Source organism: Scardinius erythrophthalmus, assembly GCF_964197995.2.
Source record: "Scardinius erythrophthalmus genome assembly, chromosome: 20".
NCBI lineage: Eukaryota > Metazoa > Chordata > Actinopteri > Cypriniformes > Leuciscidae > Scardinius > Scardinius erythrophthalmus.
Genome location: NC_138240.1, coordinates 27,998,898 through 28,019,763, shown reverse-complemented (window position 1 = coordinate 28,019,763; position 20,866 = coordinate 27,998,898). Strand labels below are relative to the sequence as shown.

General features: G+C 37.6%; 2 protein-coding genes across 2 annotated transcripts in view; one reads left to right on the top strand and one right to left on the bottom strand.

Annotated features, from left to right (window-relative positions):
* Positions 1 to 20,866, top strand: part of LOC308680980 (dickkopf-related protein 4) — a 40,508-nt gene that overhangs the window by 12,057 nt on the left and 7,585 nt on the right. Inside the window, exon 2 of the mRNA XM_081349481.1 lies at positions 1,302 to 1,471. The gene's annotated coding sequence lies outside the window, so the exon portion shown is untranslated. The remainder of the gene's footprint in view (positions 1 to 1,301; positions 1,472 to 20,866) is intronic.
* slc18a1 (solute carrier family 18 member A1) lies at positions 1,085 to 20,681 on the bottom strand (the record flags this gene model as incomplete). Its single annotated transcript, XM_081349479.1, has 16 exons — positions 20,649 to 20,681; positions 17,389 to 17,485; positions 16,641 to 16,980; positions 16,460 to 16,518; positions 9,017 to 9,100; positions 5,617 to 5,709; positions 5,002 to 5,091; positions 4,868 to 4,911; positions 4,683 to 4,743; positions 4,351 to 4,446; positions 3,908 to 3,986; positions 3,742 to 3,793; positions 2,862 to 2,925; positions 1,988 to 2,107; positions 1,282 to 1,415; positions 1,085 to 1,192 (listed from the first exon to the last, which is right to left on the bottom strand). The coding sequence occupies exons 2-16, from the start codon at positions 17,483 to 17,485 to the stop codon at positions 1,085 to 1,087; spliced, it is 1,521 nt and encodes a 506-aa protein (XP_081205605.1). The 5' UTR covers positions 20,649 to 20,681.

The window sequence follows — 20,866 nt, the reverse complement described above, 5'->3', positions numbered from 1 at the left end:
GATATTGATTTATAAGCAGACCAGAATCAATTTGCACAAATGTGCTCAAAAGGTTTATTTAACTAAATCACGAACACATAACTAATCTAAACAAACACATACACACAATCAGGGTAGAATGGAAAGTGAAGGTGACTGAAAAAACGATGAGAAAGTCTTGATAGTTCGGTTTGATGGTGCTGAAGTTGCAATCGATTTCTTCCACATTGATTGAAGAAGCAATGGTGAACTTGTGGAGTTAGTTAATTCTGTTATGGTCGAGGAAGGTACACATGGCTCTGTGTGTGGAGCCTGGCAGTTTCACGTGAACAGCAATCAGGAGCAGAAGCCAGCGAGCGTGTGGAGGGCTTTTAAGTTCCACAGAGTTCTTTAAGTTCTTTAAGAAAGGTGCAATTCTCAAGGGGGGAAAGTTCCTTTGTTTGAAAAGCTGACTCATTTGCATGGTTGGAGTAAGCTGGCAGTTTGTGTCCATTTATACTCTGATAAATATAACAAACACAAACTGCATTTCTATGAGAAGGTGATGTCCACCAAAGTGTGAGTCATTAAAGAGGAATATTTTGATGGGAAGGACCACCTAGATGGGGCTACATTAACTAGTAGTTTTATCAGTAGTAGTCTTCATCAGAGGTTGGTAATTTTCCCTGCTCTATCTAGAACATGACAGCTGCGCAAATGGATTTTTAAATATTTTTATTGTGGTATTGTGTATTTCTGGGAGGGGGGAAACAATACAGACACAATTGAAATGCAGGACACTGCTTACGTCTTGGACAAAGCTCCCAATTTCGGGACTAGTGTTCACCCTACTAAAGGGTACAACACATCACAATGAGAACAATCAAATCAAGTTGACAAAGTATAGGCCCATTTATTTCATTCAAACCAACTGACAAAAGACATGATAAACAACAATTACACAAGTGTACAGCTAAGAAAACAATATTTATGTTGCACTAAATATTTGTACTCAAAAATGTAATCATATTGAAGGATGGGTAAAGTTATAATATTGTTCACAATATTGTTTAAACCTGTAAAGATTGATGATTCGTTGACAAGTTCCTTTATGAGTATGCGTACATCACTCTTCAGTGTCCTCCTCACTGTCATCACTCAGGGGGAATTCTCTGTTCCCACGCTGTGTATTGTAGCTCTTCACATGCATTGGACACTCCTGATTTATAATAGCCTTTAGAAACAAGCGTCAGCCTTCATTATGAAACATTTGTAAGCATATTGATAAAGACATGCAGGAACAGTTACATGTGTGAGTCTCACCATCTTCTCTTCCCGAACAGCAGGATTTTTAAGGAAGAAGCAAAGGGGTGCATACAGGATGTTGACTACGCCGATGATCACCATGAGATTAGGGAAGCCGATAGCTCTTACTATTGCCCCACCGGTAGATGGACCTACAGCATGAACACACAAAGAAGGAAGAGTTAATTTGGCTCCCAGAGCTCTTAGGGTGAGCAAACACTACACTACACAACACATTAGAAGTTTTGAAAATAGATCTATATGGGTTGTGGGGGTTTTTTGTAACTAGGTAACGGTTACACAACAACGGTGTAATAAAAATGGAAACGTTCTTCTATTCATTTTTTGCATACAGGTGACAACGTTGTCAAAATTAACCACACACATCACACAGATCTGCAAAAACTAATAAAAATGCTGTATTATGCATGCCAGGCCAGTAGTTGGTGATGTCACTTTGTAAAGAAAAACAATGACATAGTTAAAAAAGAGATGATAACGATATTGTTTTCAAAAACTAGCAATTTGAAACCCGTTTTTAAGCGTTTGCATTTTCAGGGCCCCAAAACACTTACTTTCAAATTTTATACCAAAATGCATAAAAAGTTTTCAGTTTTTAGTTGAAAACAGTATTGTGTAAACAGCTTCCTATAGGAATAAATTGCACAAAACATGTCTATTAGTAAAAATATATTCAAGTACATCTGCATTGAGGTGCAATTACCAACAGCAAATCCCATGCAGAGTGCCACATCAGCAATAGCATACACGCTTCCATACACAGAGGCATGTCGGATATCCACTAGGTAAGCCATTATTGCCATCATAGAAGAATCAACCATTCCTACACGCACAAAAAAAAATTATGTATATTTCCTTATGTCATGCAAAGTTATAGAGTTATGTATGTTAAAAGCATAGTTCACACAAAAATGTTATGTTTTCTTTCTTCTGTGGAACACAAAAGATAAAGAATTTTTTTGCTTATACAGTGAAAATCAATGGGGTCCAAAACAAAATTGGACCCTGCTGACTTCCATTGTATGGGCAACAACACAGAGACATTTTTTAAAAAACTGTATCTACTTTTGCGCACATATATATTCAAACACGCATACCTACTGTATAGACTAAACACGTAATATGCATGTGCACGCCATCACCGTTTTCACAGATTCATGTTTTTGAAGTTTACATGGAGATGATAACGTTTTCAAAAAATTTCTAAAATTTACAAAACTTGCACCTTGGAACCTATTTCAAAGTTTGCGTCCTCAAGCCACCAAACACTAGAATGGCCAGAACGCATTAAAAGTTTTCTGTTTTCAGTTTAAATGGGTTCGTGTAAGCAGGCCCTAAATTAATGATTTTTACAACGGAAGTGAATCAATAAATTTCTTTAGCTGGACAATAACTCACTGTAAAGCTGCTTTGAAACAATCTGTATTGTTTAAAGCGCTATATAAAAGAAGGTGACTTGACCTGAATTGACTTTTGTGCCCCACAGAAGAAAGTCATGAGTAAATGATGTCAGAATTAGCATTTTTTGGTAAACACTCTCTTTAATACTGAATGAGAATTAATGAAATAATATTCACCAATAGCAAATCCCAACCCTCCATTGGGACCAATAAGACCATAGATGTTTTTGGCAAAGGGAACCTACAACAAATTCATATAATGTTACTGTAACATGTATGTTGTGTTTTGGTTTAGTTTTTTCAGTCAGTGTTATGTTCCGTTTTGCCTCAGTTCCCAGTCATTTCCCTGGTTGTTAATTAGTTCCTGCACCTGTTCTGTTTTACCTCGATTACTCTCCCTGTGTATTCAAATCTTAATTCTGTCTGTTCATTATTCTGTGTCATCTATGTTGATTTGGTTGATTATTACAATAACCACAGTCCTTTTATATATACACAGTACTGTTTAAAAGGTTGGGGTCAGTAAGATTTTTAAATCTGAAAGAAGTCTCTTATTTGCACGAATGCTCAATTTAATTGATCAAAAATACAGTAAAACAGAAATATGGTGAAATATTAATACAATTATAACTATTTTCTATTTAAATATATTTTAAAATTAAATGTATTTCTGTGATGACAAAGCTACATTTTCAGTAGCATTACTCCAGTCTTCAGTGTCACATGATCCTTCAGAAATCACAATATAAAGCTAATTTGGTGCAATATTTTTATAAAGTTTTTGTGGCAACCCAGAAACATTTTTGTCAGTATTTTTTTTATGAAGAGAACATTCAAAAGAACAGCATTTATTTAAAATAAAAAATCTTTTGTAACATTATAAATGGTTTTACTGTCACCTTTGATACATTTAATGAATCCTTGCTGAATAAAATGATTAATTTCCTTAAAAATGTACTGACTTTTGAAGGGCAGTGTAGTTATTTTATACATAGTTCAAGCACACATGGGCCTTGCTGTTCTTAAAGTGTAATGCAACATGATTTGTGATACTCACACAGAGCAGACTGATGCCAACTATAAGCATGCCGATCATGGAGCACAACCACCTAAATCAAAGAGACACATTTCTAAATTATGCAAATCTTGCCTCTATAGACAGGCAGTATTTGCTTTGCCAACCCATCCCCACAAACACATATAAAATGACTTTTAGCTATTACCTTCCCATTTTATTGGCCAGTATACCAAATAGATTGGTTCCAATGAGGTAAAAAACACTGGCTGGTAGGAAAGCCATTCCTGCAATATCAGTGGCTACAATTAATTCAGTCAACAGACAGACAGACAAAACACAGAAAAAATATTTAACAAATTCATCAGAACCATCAGAAACCTCTTACTGGCTGGCTTCTTTTAACTCTTACCAGTTGTTAGAACTACACAGAGAAACCACAGATCTTCTCAAAAAGCCACATGTTTCACTTATTTCTCACTAAGGAAGTTACTAATGATATAATGGTTCTGAATTCTTTCAAGTAAATTACTTTAACATTAAATTTGTCAGAGAGGAAACAAACAGGAATCAGATAAAATTATCTAAACAAGCAGGAAGTGAGGTTGTTTCAATCACATTTTAATGACTTGGAATAATAGAGTTTCTTACCAAGCTGCCATTTTGGCGAGCACATTGTTTGCATCATCCAGATGGGAAGAGTGGGCTCTAAAATAGCCACCCCCATGTTTGCAAAGCACAAAGATCCTGTAATTATATACAGGAACCATAATCTTACTCATCATTCACTCAACATAGCTCTTCATCCGCTTCATTTACAAATCGTTTTAGCTGCTCACATCAAAACATACAGCCACGATTTTATGGAGGCACACATGTAATTACAGAAACAGCTAGCACACCTCCACAACAACTTTTTAAACTGGTTTGACTGTGGGCAGTATTTGAGGAAGTATTTGATTTGGTTTTATTTACACACACACCTGCACTAATGAGTATGTAGGGATCCTTCAGCAGGGTAAGTAATGGTGTTCCTTCCACACTCTGAACAGAAGACACATAAAAATCACTCCAACTTATCATAGTAACAGTAATGCATTTCTCATTTCAAACATTTCTCATCTATCAGCTTTAATATCTCTCATTTTAATAAATGAATGCTACTCACCCCTGGAGATATTTTTGAGGGCTGAAGGATGCAGAGCTGGAGGGCTGGGTATTGAAAACAATTCGATAAATCAACTTAATTTAATGTAACAGGCCAAAGGAGCGTATTCATTATTAGTTTTACTAATGTCTTACCTCCATCAAACAGAGCCAGAAAGGCAAGGACGAGGAACGGAGAACTTTTACCAACAAACTCGTACATAACACTGCCAAATGGCGCTCCAACTGAAACGAGTACATTTTGCATTGTCAAAAATTGTCATTTGTGGCACGAATTCTGTCACCTTCATTATAATTGCATTATAATTATAATTGCATTATAATTATAATTGCAGGTCATTTTCAGATGTTATAATTTGGTACATTCATGATGTTACTTTACATTGTTATATAGCATCATATTATGGTGTCATATAATGGTGTCCTGCATTGGCACCATTATATGAGAAGTGAACTTAGCTAGACGATGACATCACTGTTTTTTCCAGAGCGGATGAACTAGATAGATGAACTAAATCAATAACTTTTTTTACAACAGAAATGAACCTTCACTGAACTTACTTAAGATTGACTATGACACTATTTTATTCTTCTAGATCTGCTGTACAGTCGAAACAAACGTTGTTGCATTATTTTCCTGTTATCACTGTAAAGCTCCTTTGAAACAATCTGTATTGTGAAAAGCGTTATATAAATAAGGGTGACTGTAAAGCACAATATAAAAAAAAATACAGGACTACATTAACTTACTGAGCACTCCCATGGCAAGTCCTCCCAGTGCAAATCCCATGGCAGTTCCTCTCTCATTGTCATCTGTGTAAACACTTGCTAACATTCCCAGACCTACAGAAGTACACAGTCATTTTTATCATAAATACAATGGATATAAAAAGTCTACACACCTCTTTTAAAACAACTGGGTTTTTTATGTAAAAAAAAAAAAAATGAAACAAAGATAAATCACTTTTGTAGCTTTAATGTAAAAAAATTACAACCTATGTGATGCCACTGAAAACCAAAGTGACACATTTCAGAGAAAAAAAGCTTAACTGCTCAAGTGTGCACATCCTTTTATAATGTGGCTCTGTTCTGAATAAACTAATTATTAGGCTTATGTGAAATAGTATACACCTGTATTCACCTGAAGTGACTCTGATAAACTCCAAATAAACCTCAGCTGTCCTTGTAAAAAACTTCTGACATCTTCTTGGTTGCATGCTACAAGAGCCATGGGCCGCAAAGGGTTTACAAAGCATTAATGGGAATGTATAGCTCAGGTGAGCGAAGAAGTTTCCAAGGCATTCGATACACCATGAAACACAGTAAAGACAGCCTTAAGAGAAAGAGAAAATATGGCACAAATTATCAAGAAAAGGGCATCCCTCCAAAATTGACTGAAAGACAAAAAGAGGACACTGGTCAGGGAGGCTGTCAGGAGGCAACATTAAAAGAATCACAGCTCTTTCTAGAAAGTACTGACAGCTGACAGTAAAAAAAAACTATACCCATGGTGAAGCATGGTTTGGACAGCATCAATTGAGGCAGTTTGTTTTCCAGCTGGATATTAGTGAAGGTGGAGGGAATCATGAGGGACCAAGTATCAGTCGATTATGGTTTAGAACCTTCTGACGTCTACTAGAAAGCTGCAAATAAAAAGACCTTTCAGAAGAGTGAAAATATTCCCAAGTCAAGATGTGCCAAGCTGTGCCAAGACTCCTATCCAAACAGACTGTGTGCTGTAATAAAATCAAAGGGTGCTTCAACTAGTCCGGGACAGTGCACATACATATGCAGTTAGTTATTATTTATTTATTATGTTTTTATTTTTCTCTGAAACGTGTCGCTTTGGTTTTCAGTGGCATTGCATTCAGTGCTGTCTTTCTAGTGCTTTTAATACAATTCAGCCACATGCTTTAGCCGATAAATTACTGTGTTGTAACCTACATAGTACAACGATTATGTGGGTATTGGATGATCTTCTATGTTGACTCCAGTTTGTTAGGCTGGGTGATAAAATGTCTGACATTATTTTAACTAAAACAGGAGACCCCCAAGGCACAGTTTTATCACCCTTTCTATTTTCATTGTATACTGCTGACTATAGGCACACTCAGGGCCCTATCTTGCACCCAGCGCAATTGACTTTATACTCCGACGCATGTATCATTCCTATTTTGCACCCGACGCACAGCGGACTTTTCCCTCCACAGACGGGAAAATTTGATTAATATTAAATTAAGAAATTAACTTGCGCTCCCGGGGCGGTTCAGCGTAAAGAGGAGGCGTGTTCCGGCGCAAACGTTCCCTGGTGCTATTTTGCAGGTTTAGAAAACAATTCCGCCACTGACCAGGAAAAACCTAGTCTAAAGTCAGTGGCGTGTTGCGCATGTTATTCATATGCTATTTTAAGGGCGCATGCTTGGCCATAATCAATGTAGCGTGTGCACAACACGCATGCACTTTGCTTATCTCATCTACACACAGACGCAGCAGTTCTCATTTTTAGAAAACCATACATTATTACAAGGAAAAATATTAACACACGAGGGAAATCATTGTTGTGTCCATGAAGATGTGAAAAAAATAGGTATAAATCTAGCTTACACATTTACCCAAATTTTGATACGCCTGTTCCCATCCCCATACAATGTCACTTCTCTGTTTTACGTCCCTGACAAGAACGTCGGTCTCCTCGGCTGTGAACCGCTCCTGGCGTGCGCCTGGCAAATCCACCGTTATAATAGCAATCCGCCATGGAACAAGCGCGCCTGCTCTTAAAGGGAATGTGAGATGTCGCTCTGATTGGTTTATTTCACGTCACGCCGAAACCACACCTATGAATAATGAAGCTACTTCAGACCAACCCATTTTAGATTTGCGTCGGGCGCAAGAGTCATTTATCCCGCCGGTATAATAGCAGCAGCGCCCAAGACCCACCCACAAAGTTACTTGCGTTTCGCGCTTGATACTTGCGTGTCAGATCGTTAAAATAGGGCCCTCAGACATCTTGTTGTATACAAAAGTTTTCAGACGATACCGCCCTTGTGGGTTTAATTAATCAAGGTAATGATGTGGACTATAGAAGAGAGGTTGAGTTATTTGTTACATGGTATGATGAACATTTCCTAAAATTGAATGTGGAGAAGACTAAGGAGTTGATCATTGATTTTAGAAGAAAAAAAGAAGTGATACTACCAGCGATAATTAAAGGTCAGAAAATAGAGATTGTTCAGTCTTATAAATATCTTGGTGTCCATTTGGACAGTAAATTAAACTGGAAGAAGAACAGTGAGGCTGTTTTTAAAAAGGCACAATCAAGACTATTCTTTTTGAGGAAGTTGAGTTCTATTGGTGTTAGCAGGAAGCTTCTTTATGTTTTTTATCAGGGAATCATGGTTAGTATTTTGTTTTATGCAGTGCTCTGTTGGGGGTTGGGAATAATTTTTGTATGTACTGATTGTTGTTGTTTTTTAATGTTTATTTGTCTATTGTTTGTAATGTGCAATGGTGGCAAATGAGTTTCCCCTTACAGGGATTAATAAAGTTTTCTAATCTAATCTAATCTAATCTAATCTAATCTAATCTAATCTAATCTAATCTAATCGGTTGTAATTTTTACATTAAAGGTGCAAAAGTTCTTTAATGTAGAGTTCTTGGTTTCATTTTTTACATCACAAAAACCAGCTGTTTTAACAGGGGTGAATAGACTTTTTATTTCCACTATACACTACCGTTCAAAGATTTAGGGTCAGTAAGATTTTTGATTTTTTATAAGTTAATACTTTTATTCAGCAAGGATTGCATTAAAATGCTCAAAAGTGACAGTACATACATTTATAATATTATAAAAGATTTTTATTTCAAATAAATGCAGATCTTCTGAATTTTCTATTCATCAAACACTGAAAAATTCAGCTTTGCCACAACAGGAGTAAATTAAATTTTAAAATATATTACAATAGAAAACAGTTATTTTAAACTAATGATATTTTACAGAATTACTGTTTTTAATGTATTTTTGATCAAATAAATGCATCCTTTGTGAGAATATACATCATTGAAACACATCAAAAATCTTACGGACCCAAAACTTTGCATGTCTTTGCAAACTTACACATATTTGGTACATTATATCCCACATAAACCATACCTGCCACAGAGGAAAAAGATGATCCAATTCCCTGCAATGAGCGGGCGAAAAACAGCAGTGCATATGTCCCTGAGAAGGCAAACACTGCGGAGAAAGCATTCAAAGTCAGAGTCTACCTCATTGCATTTGTAGTTTGCACTAACCATATAAAGTGAAACTATATAAACCACGTCAACAAACAACATATGGAAAATCTCACTCAGTGGCTCACAGTAGTATAGCCTACTTCAAACATCTTTATGAGCAATCATTTTTATATTGTTGCTCCTACACAGTTCACAAAAATGTTCACATTCAAATGTCAATGTTTGATTTTAAAAAATGTTTAATGTTTCATGTTTCAAGGGTTACGATTTAATGGGAAAAAAGTCATAACTGAAAGGGTTTTTAAAGTATTTCATTTTCTCCATATGATCGATAGTATATGTGCTTCTTAATTTTTTTTAAAGAATACTTATAGTTTTATTTATTCTGTTTATTATAATTAACTATATTTTACTTAGATTTTATTTATAATAGGCTACTTATATTTATATTTATTATATTATGCAATATTTATTACATAAGTATAATACTTTTATTTGATTACACAATGCCTATAAGTATAATATATTTATTGTATTATAATGTAAGTAGTATAATACTTATAGTATAATATAAAAATTCTACAATATTAAACTCAGCGTACCCGGTAAAAGAATTCACCTCTCGCCAAATGGCATATAACCATTTGCTCAGCATGTTTCGGAGTGAAGAGTGCCACTGTGATCATTTAAAGGTGCAGCAGCATACCGTCTTTCAAAGCGGCTTGGTTCACAATAGAGAATGTGAAAATACGTCATGCAAGTGTTTGAATAATTGATAATTATTTCCTTTTTATTTCTATTAAGATGCTTTGAAACAATCTGTATTGTATAAAGCACTATAAAAATAAAGGTGACTTGAATTGACAAATACTTATGAGCTCATGGACAATTTTGCAGTGGCTGGGTGGGTCTAAGATCTGCTAAGCCACAAGCCAGCAAACTGTGAAAGCAGTGTCATATACTCGCAAAGGTTAAAAAAAAAAGTGTCACTTCTTTTTTTCCTAATTATTAAACTAAACAAAATAGGAAACTTTAAAAATAGAATTGAGTCATATGCTGTATTCACACCATGTGGTAATTATTACTGTATTTATGAGATGACAACCTGTGGAGTTCTACTCATCCTTTCATGTCCTCAGATTTCTATATGACAACACTGTCAAAAATAATCTGAGTTGTCATGTGGTACAGCGTGGTAAAAGACTGATCTATTTTTTTTTTATTATTATTGAAAAGTTAACATTTCTCTGAAGAGTGTTGTCTGTGCTTCTTCTGGAATTCTCTCCTGGTGCTTGTTTACAACGCGAGTGCAGTGGTGATCGCAAGCTTTCTGAGCTCTCAACTGCTGTTTTAACAGCATTCTTTGTGTTTGTTTGTTCTGACGGTTGGTTAGAGGGCGAAGAAAGTGAGTGCTTCACAGGTACAGGCTGCACCATCTCCTGTTAGTGTTGCCGTGGTCATTCCCCTGTGTGCTCCGGCACAGGTGATAGCACTATTTCCTGAAAGAGCAACACGGGTGTGTCTGCATCTTTTTCAAGATGCCATTCCACCCATGCATTTCTGGATGCAGCTTTTGTGGATGGTTCATGTTCTCATTGCGGGAACATGACTATCTCGGTGCTGAGATCTGACTGGCTTAACCGGCTGTCTGCTAGCAGCCTCGCGTCACCCAGGTCAGATAAATCCCATCACATAGAGCCTCTTTCACCAGCTATCATCATATAGAGACATATCTGTTCCCCGAATTTGGAAATCCAAAAAACGTTTAAACCCATCTAAGGTTAAAAATTTAATTGATGTTCAACAAATAAAAAACAGCTATAATACAGATGAGCAAATGCTAAAGCTTGGGTCGCTTACTTCAAAAGCACTCATTGTTAATGATATGATTTCAGATAATAACCTAGATGTGCTGTGTTTGACAGAAACCTGGCTAAAACCAAACGATTACATTACAAAAACAAAACTCACTTTCTTCGCCCTCTACTGTTATAAACATGAGCCTCTTCTGAAACGCAAAGGGGGAGGAGTTGCTGTAATCTATAGTAATATTTTCAAAACCACTAAGAAATCAAGTTTTAAATATAATTCTTTTGAAGTGTTAGTACTTAATGTAAAAATATATAGTATAAATGATAAATCACGTTTGAGATTTGTGCTGGCTACTGTATAAAGGCCACCAGGGCACCATAAAGATTTTATCAAAGAATTTGCGGACTTTCTATCAGAATTAATATTGACTGCAGATAAAGTACTAATTGTTGGTGATTTTAATATACACATCGATAATGAAAAAGATGCATTGGGATTGGCATTTAAAGACATTGTAAACTCAATTGGAGTTAGACAACACGTGTCAGGACCTACTCATCATCGTAATCATACTCTAGATCTAATATTATCACATGGAATCAATGTTGATGCCGTTGAAATTCTGCAGCAGAGCGATGACATCTCAGATCATTATCTAGTCTTGTGTAAACTTCATTTAGCCAAGGCTGCAAAGCCGACTCCGTGTTTCAAATATGTTAGACCTATCACTTCTGCCACTAAAGATTGCTTTATTAATAATCTTCCTAATCAGTTTCACCATCTCAGCATCCCAGATAGCTTGGAAGAACTCGATATTGCAACAGAAACTTTTAACTCTCTCTATTCCAGCACTTTAGACACAGTAAACTGTGAAAATACGTTGCGCTTAAAGAAGATTAAAGAAAATAGTCCAACGCCGTGGTACAACGAGCACACTCGGGCCCTTAAGAGAGCAGCCAGAAAAATGGAGCGCAACTGGAAGAAAACAAAACTAGAGGTATTTCACATTTCATGGAAAGAGAGCTCGATTGCTTACAGAGAGGCCTTAAAAGCTGCTAGATCTGCTTATTTTTCAAACCTATTAGAAGAAAATAAACATAATCCTAGGTATTTATTTGAAACGGTGGCTAAACTAACGAAAAAGAAAGCTTCAAGCCCAGAAGTTTCCTAGCAACACAGCAGTAATGACTTTATAAACTTCTTCACTTATAAGATTGATAATATCAGGGAGAAAATTATAACTATGCAACCGTCTACTACAGTATCGCATCAGGCAGTGCATTGTAGTCTCCCGGAGGAAAAATTCTCCCGGAGGAAAAATTTGATTAGTTCGTTGCTATAGGAGAGGAAGAATTTACTAAACTCGTTAAATCATCTAAATCTACAACATGTATGTTAGACCCTATACCAACTAAGCTACTGAAAGAAATACTTCCAGAGGTCATAGATCCTCTTCTTAATATCATTAATTCGTCTTTGTCTCTAAGGATACGTACCAAAAACCTTTAAGCTGGCTATGATTAAACCGCTTGTTAAAAAAACGCAACTTGATCCTACAGAATTAGTCAATTACAGGCCGATCTCGAATCTACCTTTTCTGTCAAAGATATTAGAAAAAGCAGTATCTTCACAACTGTGTTCCTTTCTTGAAAGAAATGATATCTGCGAGGATTTCCAGTCAGGATTTAGACTGTACCATATAACTGAGACTGCTCTCGTTAGAGTCACAAATGATTTGCTCTTATCATCCGATCGTGGTTGTATCTCTCTATTAGTGTTACTCGATCTTAGTGCTGCATTTGACACTATCGACCACAACATTCTTTTAAATAGACTCGAAAATTATGTTGGCATTAGTGGAATTGCACTAGCATGGTTTAAATCATACTTATCTGACCGTTATCAGTTTGTAGCAGTAAATGAAGAGATGTCTCATCGATCACAAGTTCAGTATGGCGTACCACAAGGCTCAGTACTAGGACCGCTGCTTTTCACTCTGTACATGCTACCATTAGGAGATATCATTAGGAAACATGGCATTAGCTTTCACTGTTATGCCGACGATACTCAGCTCTATATTTCTTCAAAACCTAACGAAACTTACCAATTCACAAAATTAACGGAATGCATTGCTGATATAAAAAATTGGATGACTAGTAATTTCCTACTTCTAAATTCTGAAAAAACAGAGATTCTAATTATTGGACAAAAAACTCCCACACGTAATAACCTAGAATACTGTCTAACACTTGATGGCTGCTCTGTTAAGTCTTTGTCGTCAGTTAGGAACCTGGGTGTGCTCTTTGATACCAATCTTTCATTTGAAAGTCACGTGTCTAGTATCTGTAAAACTGCATTTTTCCATCTTAAAAATATATCTAAATTACGTCATATGCTCTCATTGACAAATGCGGAACAGTTAGTTCATGCGTTCATGACCTCAAGGCTAGATTATTGTAATGCTCTACTGGCTGGTTGCCCTGCACGCTTAATAAACAAACTACAGCTGGTCCAAAACGCAGCAGCTCGAGTTCTTACAAGAACCAGGAAGTATGACCATATTAGCCCGGTTCTGTCAACACTGCATTGGCTCCCTATTAAACATCGCATCAATTTTAAAATATTGCTGATCACTTGCAAAGCTCGAAGCGAGCTTCTTAACGCATTATAGTCCTTCACGTCTATTACGATCTCAAAATTCCGGCCAGTTGATAATACCTAGAATATCAAAATCGACTGCTGGCGGTAGATCCTTCGCCTATTTAGCACCAAAACTTTGGAACAGTCTTCCTAACATTGTCCGGGAAGCAGACACACTCTGTCAGTTCAAAGCTAGACTAAAAACACATCTCTTTGACCTAGCATTCACATAATACATTATAGACTTCTATAATTTAATGTTAGGCTACATAGATTAGGTCAGTCGGAACCGGGAACACTTCCCATAAATCCTGATGTACTCGTTACATCATGAGAAGAATGGCATCTACGCTAATTTTAGTGTCTGTGTTTATCCCGAGGTTTTCCTGCAGCCTGCCGGATCCAGGCCGTATCCAGATCTGACGAAGGACCTTCGCCTGGACCGATGACAACGCAGTGCTGAAGTGCCAACTAGTCTCTCCCTATGGAGGATCCCTCTACCACTATACAGATAAGGCGTTGTCAGGAAAATTCGTTTCGCGTTCCTACCCCAAAGCAACAAAATAAAATAAAATTCTTTATCAAAATTTATAAGGAAAGACAAGTACTTTGTTTAGGCTTGGCTTATAGGGAATTCCAAACCTGCGTATTTTCAAACGCACATAACTATAGAACCCATTCTAAATGCGCATGTGAACGCCATCAGCGTTTCTCACAGGTTCGCGTTTAAAGTCTGTGTAGAGGGAATGGTGTCGTCTTAGCGGCCCCTAGTTTAATAACAAATGATCGTTGCGACGGAAGCAAATCAATCAAAACTAACTTTAGATGGAAAATAACTTAACTCTGCTATAAAGCCAAAACAATCTCTGTTACCTTAAATTATACGCTTATCTCTGTAAAGCTGCTTTGAAACAATCTACATTGTTAAAAGCGCTAAAAGAAAAAAAAAAAAAAGATGACTTGACTTGACTTGAGATCAAGACTCGCCTTCATTCGTGAAGGTGGAGTCCCCATTCCCATGCCCTGCTCTAGTGCCCCCTTCTGGCCAAACCCAGAAGAGAGCTACTGCGCCATGTGGGATGTGTGATCTGAGGATCACATTGAGGGCTTCCCCACCCTATAACCAGTCCCCGTGGGCCCCTCAATCCTCTGTCGCACCACAGCTGGTGGAGCTCCCTGTGGAACGTGCTGGTCCCTCTGCAGTGGACCGACCAGCCGTTTCATTCGGGGCTCCTCCTGAGGACAGGATCGTGTCCGGTTGGTGCTGGACTGCTTGAATACTGTCAAGAACAGAGCAGTGGTCCCACTAAAGCTTTTTCAGAGGCTCCTGGGGCATATGGCATCCGCAGCTGCAGTAACGCCGCTTGGATTGCTTCATATGAGACCGCCTCAGTACTGGCTTCATGGCCGAATCCCAAAATGGGCGTGGCAGAGCGGCACACTCCGTGTAAAAATCACCCTGGCCTGTCGCCAAACCCTCAGCCCGTGGTCAGACCCTTCATTCTAGTGCCCCTAGAACAAGTGTCCAGGTATGCTGTGGTCTCCACAGATGCCTCCAACACCGGCTGGGGGGTGACGTACAACGGGTATGCAGTTGCGGGGGTCTGGGTGGGCCCCCAACTGCATTGGCACATCAACTGCCTCGAGTTGCTAGCAGTACACCTTGCTCTGAGACGCCTCAAAACGCTGCTGCTCGACAAGCATATACTAGTCCATACAGACAACACTGCGACCGTTGCGTAAATCAACCATCAAGGTGGTCTACGCTCCCGTCGCATGTCGCAACTCGCCAGCCATCTCCTCCTATAGAGTCAGAAGAATTTGAGGTCGCTTAATGCCACTTATATCCCCGGCCTGCTCAATCGTGCTGCCGACGAGCTCTCATGACAGCCTGTGGCCCTGGGAGAGTGGAGACTCCATCCCCAAGCGGTTCAGCTGATTTGGGCCCACTTTGGGGCTGCACAGATAGATCTGTTTACCTCTCCGGACTCGTCCTATTGCCAGTTGTTCTACTCCCTGACAGAGGGGACTCTCGGCACGGATGCAATGGCACACAGCTGGATCTGGGGCCTCCGCAAGTATGCGTTTCCCCTGGTGAGCCTTCTTGCACAGACTGTGCAAAGTCAGGGAGGAAGAGGAGCAGGTCTTGCTAGTTGCCCCTTATTGGCCCGACCGGACCTGGTTCCCCGAACTGATGCTCCTCTCGACAGCCCCTCCCTGGCCCATTCCTCTGAGGGAGTACCTTCTCTCTCAAGGATGGGGTACCTTGTGGCACCCGCGTCCAGACCTCTGGAAACTCCATGTCTGATCCTGCAAGATGGGTTGGAGCGTGGGCTGTCTCCCTCCACCCTCAAAGTGTGTGCTGCCCCTATTGCCGCACATCACCATGCAGTTGACAGGAGATCCGTGGGGAAGCACGACCTGATCGTCAGGTTCCTGAGGGGATATATAGTCTTTTTACGCTTTTTACTCTTTTTAAACACTTTTTAAGTTGGAATCTTAAAAATTCTGACATGGCGTGAATACACCTAAAGGCAGTGGGTTTACAAGTGGGAGTAAAACAAACTGTTTACTCAAAATTTAATGTGGCGTGATGTCAACTTCACATTCTCTATAAATGCTTATAAGTGATATTCATTCCGATTCAAATTTACGTGCTCAAAAAAATTTAACATACGCAGAAATTTCCATTTCAAGCTGACTTTAACCGTCAAAATAACATGATGACGACACACATCATAAGGTAATTATTTGTGTGAAAAATTTTTAAGAGTACCAATTAAATTTTTTTTCTGCCAGTGCATCACTTTGGCTGTATTCAACGAGCACACTGAACTGTTCATGATCCTGGCCTTGAGAACCACTGCACCACCTGTCATAATTATACTTACATCATATAACTTACTTATTGTGGAGACAAACATGATGACAAACCCAGCAAACATTGGTATGTGATATCCAATTCTATAAAAAAGGCAAGCGTCAGATGTCAGTTTAATTCATTCATTCAGTCCTCTATTTTCATTATACTTCAGATAAATAACAGTCATTTTGGATGATCTTATCTAAGCATGTCATGCAAATACCTGTTAGTGAGTGGGCCTACAAATGGGTTGACCATGAGTTGCACCAGGGCTTTGGAAGCAAACAGCAGCCCAACCCTCACATTCTCCTCTTCCAAAAACTCACTGTCCTCTTTACACCCATGTCGGTCAGCAGAACTCCTGTTGACCCCAGAACTTCCATTAGTGCTCAGTGCACTGGAGGAGATGGTGAGGTTGGCAGTGGTGACTGTGATGGTGTAGGTGGTGTTGTCGTACAGAGAGATGATGGAGGTATAGGTGGGCTGAGCCTCAGACGGGGTGGCAGACGGGCGCTCTTGTGTCTGGTGCTCTGTGGCATACAGGTAGGTTGGGATGATGGGAACTGGGGAGAATGAGAGGTGACGTGAGGATGGGAAGAGGAACAGCCTGAGAGAACCTGTGCCCGAGTGTGTGTTTGCGAATAGCCCTTCCCCTCTGCTGCGGTCTGTATGCGGCAGAGGTCAAACCGATGCAAGCTGGTAAATGTCATGGGCTTGTTGAGAGCAGAGTCGCTTGTCTTACACTACTCCTACTTTACATTTCCTCTAATGTTTTGACTTTTTGCATATACAGAATAGACTCAAAGGGAAACCAATGATGTACATAGTCAAAACTATGTGGACACCTTCTTGTAATCAGAAAGATCAGCTACACAAACAGGTACATAAAATATAGGCTACATTTAATGGCAGCAAATCTCTTCATCCATGTTCCAACATCTATCATTTGTTTAGCATGGCTGTTTACTTACCAACAACTGTTAGTAGCATGTTATCCAGTAGCAGGGCCACACACACAACTACAAGCACCAGACGAGGAGAGCCCCTGCTCTCACTGATCCAGTCCATAGGGTTCAGCATAGCCATAATTGACCTCTGTCACTGGACACACAATTATTGTTCAAATTAGCACAGTGTGTATTTTCACGTTTGTTAATTATCATACTTGCAATAACCTCAAATTAATTTAGAGACAACATGTAATATTTGTATGTCACAATGTTATATATCACAATGTTATATATTACAATGATTCAGGTACAGCACATATAAAGACCCTCATTAATGAAATGTTTTCATTTCCCTAAAGTGTATTATGAGATACTGTTTAAAAGTTTGGGGTCAGTAAGATTTTTAAAATGTTTTTGAAAAAAGTCTTGTATGCTCATCCAGACTGCATTTCTTTTATAAAAAAAAAACAAAAACAAAAAAACAATAAAAACTTTTATATTTTGAAGTATTATGAATGAACTGTTAACTGTAATTAACTGTTAAAACAGATGAAACATTTATTATATGGAGCAATTACTGTATACAGCATGCATTAAGTTAATAACTAGTGATTTTTACAATGGAAAATAATCAATTCAAAACTTACTAAAGCTAGACAATGACTTTCTTATAGAGCTGCTGTACAGCCAAAATAGACACTGTAAATCTGCTTTGAAACAATCTGTATTGTAAAAAGCTCTATATAAATGAAGGTGACTTGACTTGACTTTTTGGCATAAAACCTGGCACCGAGAAGTGATATTAATTGTCCTTTTTTATTTTTTTACAAAAACTGGTATAAAAATTACTCAAATATAAGTGTTAGGATAAAATATGGTAACACTTTACAATAAGGTTCATTAGTTAACATTAGTTGATGTATTAACTAACATGAACCATGAACCAACAATGAGCAATACATTTGTTACAGTATTTATTAATCTTTGTTAATGTTAGTTAATACAAATACAGCTGTTCATTGTTTGTTCATGTTAGTTCACAGTGCATTTACTAATATTAACAAATACAACCTTTGATTTTATAACGTATTAGTAAATGTTGAAATTAATATTAACTAAGATTAATAAATGCTGAAGAAGCATTGTTCATTCTTAGTTCATATTAACTAGTTAACCATTGTTAACTAATGTTAACCTTATTGTAAAGTGTTACTGAAAAAAAATATATATTTATATAATATTCCTGTAGTTCAGGGAAAGGTCAAGGCATGATGTTGCAGCTCCATGATTAATCTGAACTACAAGAATATTATATGACCTAAAAAAATGACAAATGGCATATTGCTCACAGTCCTTAACTGTACACTTGAAGAACTTTGAAGATTGTTGACACTAGGTACTTGGATGTTTAGAGATAGCCTAACAATTTTGAGAACTCCTGATCTAATTCACATCCAACAAACATCCAACAAGTATTGAAAATAGAGTACCGGTAATTGTAACAGTGCTCAGGTCTCTATTCAGTCTTTTGGGATGTCTTGAGGACAGGTTTGCTCTTGATGGGCTCTTTCGGCAGGGCATGAATTACGTGCTGTGTGATTGAGTTTCAACAATATGATTACAGCTGCTGAAGGGCACATGAGGAACAGACTCAGTGTTTCAAAACACTCCTTTTATCTTTAACTGTCAATGCTTATCAATATTGCCCTAGGAAAAATGGGCATTATTTTGTGTTTTTGACTTGTTACGATTTTCTTGTCTTGTGTACATACATAACTTAAAGATAAAATGCCTCTGTCATATGCTGTGATGAATACTAAAGCTATAGCTTATTGTATCACATTGTATTCACTACGCTTCAAAAAATCAAACATTTATACATTTAATTTAAGTGATATGATACATTTATTCAGCAAGGACACAATAAATTGAGCAAAAGTGACTGTAAAGACATTTATGTTATTACAAAAAAAATTATTTCAAATATAAAATGATTTTCTTTGGAACTTTGTAAAATGTTAAGCAGAGCAACTGTTTTCAATATTTTTAATAATAATAAATGTTTCTTGAGCAGCAAATCAGCATCTTAGAATGATTTCAACAAGATTATTAGACAGTGAAAACTGGAGTAATGATGCAAAAAAATCAGCTTTGCCATCACAAGAATAAATTACATTATAAAATAAAATAAATAAAACATTACAATGCAATACTATTTCACAATATTGCTGTTTTTATAGTAGTTTTTGGTCAAATAAATGCATCCTTGGTGAACATAAGACTCCTGTTCATGGCCATACGCACATACAACAAAGAGCAGATCCACAAGTCAACACCTATGTCAATACTTGTGAACTGAGAGCATGCTTGCAACATAAGTCAGCTCCTTAGTGTTTTATCCAGCTATCACTCAACCTCTTCACATTGCCATTTTGTGTTCCCAAACATTCAACAGTTATTAAAGAGAGGGGTTTCTGTTTTTTTTTTTAAACTTAACTATTAGTATTTTGGTAACTACCAATCATGTTTTTTGATACGAGGCTGAAAAGAAATACAAGAAAATCCATCATAAAATACAAAACATATACTTTTCTGATATTATAAAACAAAATGTAATCCATAATCAGTCTCTGGTCACTGCCTTATATATAAATGAAATATCTTAATCATTACTTTTAAAGTTAGTTTTACCTTTGGATGCATTCTCTTCTCCAGCGCAGGAGTGTATTCAGTGTATTCAGGTGTGCGTGATGCAGGGGTCAGTTGTTGGATTTGTGGGTGTTGCTAAAGGAAGGGTGGTGGCTGTGTCCACTGCTGCATGGGATTTGTTGAGGGAAATATACAGACATGTACACGTACACGCACACACAAACTAACACTGCGTCATAACAAGAGTAATTGTGTGCATCTGCTGCTCTTTATTGGGTAGATGAATGACCTGCAGGCTTCTTTTCATCACAATGAGCCTTTATCTGTGATCTCTCATCCAGCCTCAACACACACAATCAGCTGCTACTTTTCAGGTTTACAACAGCGACCTAATTGTTGGAATATGAAACCAATGGTGATTGATCATTATTTGACACACAAAAGTCTTACCAATAATATCAAAAGTCAGTGACAATTGCAGATTACAGATCCATTGTAACCTGTGTCAGTTTCATTTCCCGTGTGTTCCTTCAGCCACAGAACATCTATGGAAAATGTTAAATGACTTAACAGATTTTACCTTTGCCCTGTGCCATCTCTGGTAATTCAAATACGCAAACACGCACACACACGCGCGCACACACGCACACACACACACACACACACACACACTCACAAAAAAAACTTGTTTTTATATTATTATGTAGACTTTCCACAGACATAATTATTTGTATACTGTACAAACAGTATATTCCCTAATTCTACCCCTAAACCTACCCATCACAAAGAAAATCATTCTGCATTTTTACATTTTCAAAAACCATTACTATGTTTTATAAGCTGTTTTCCT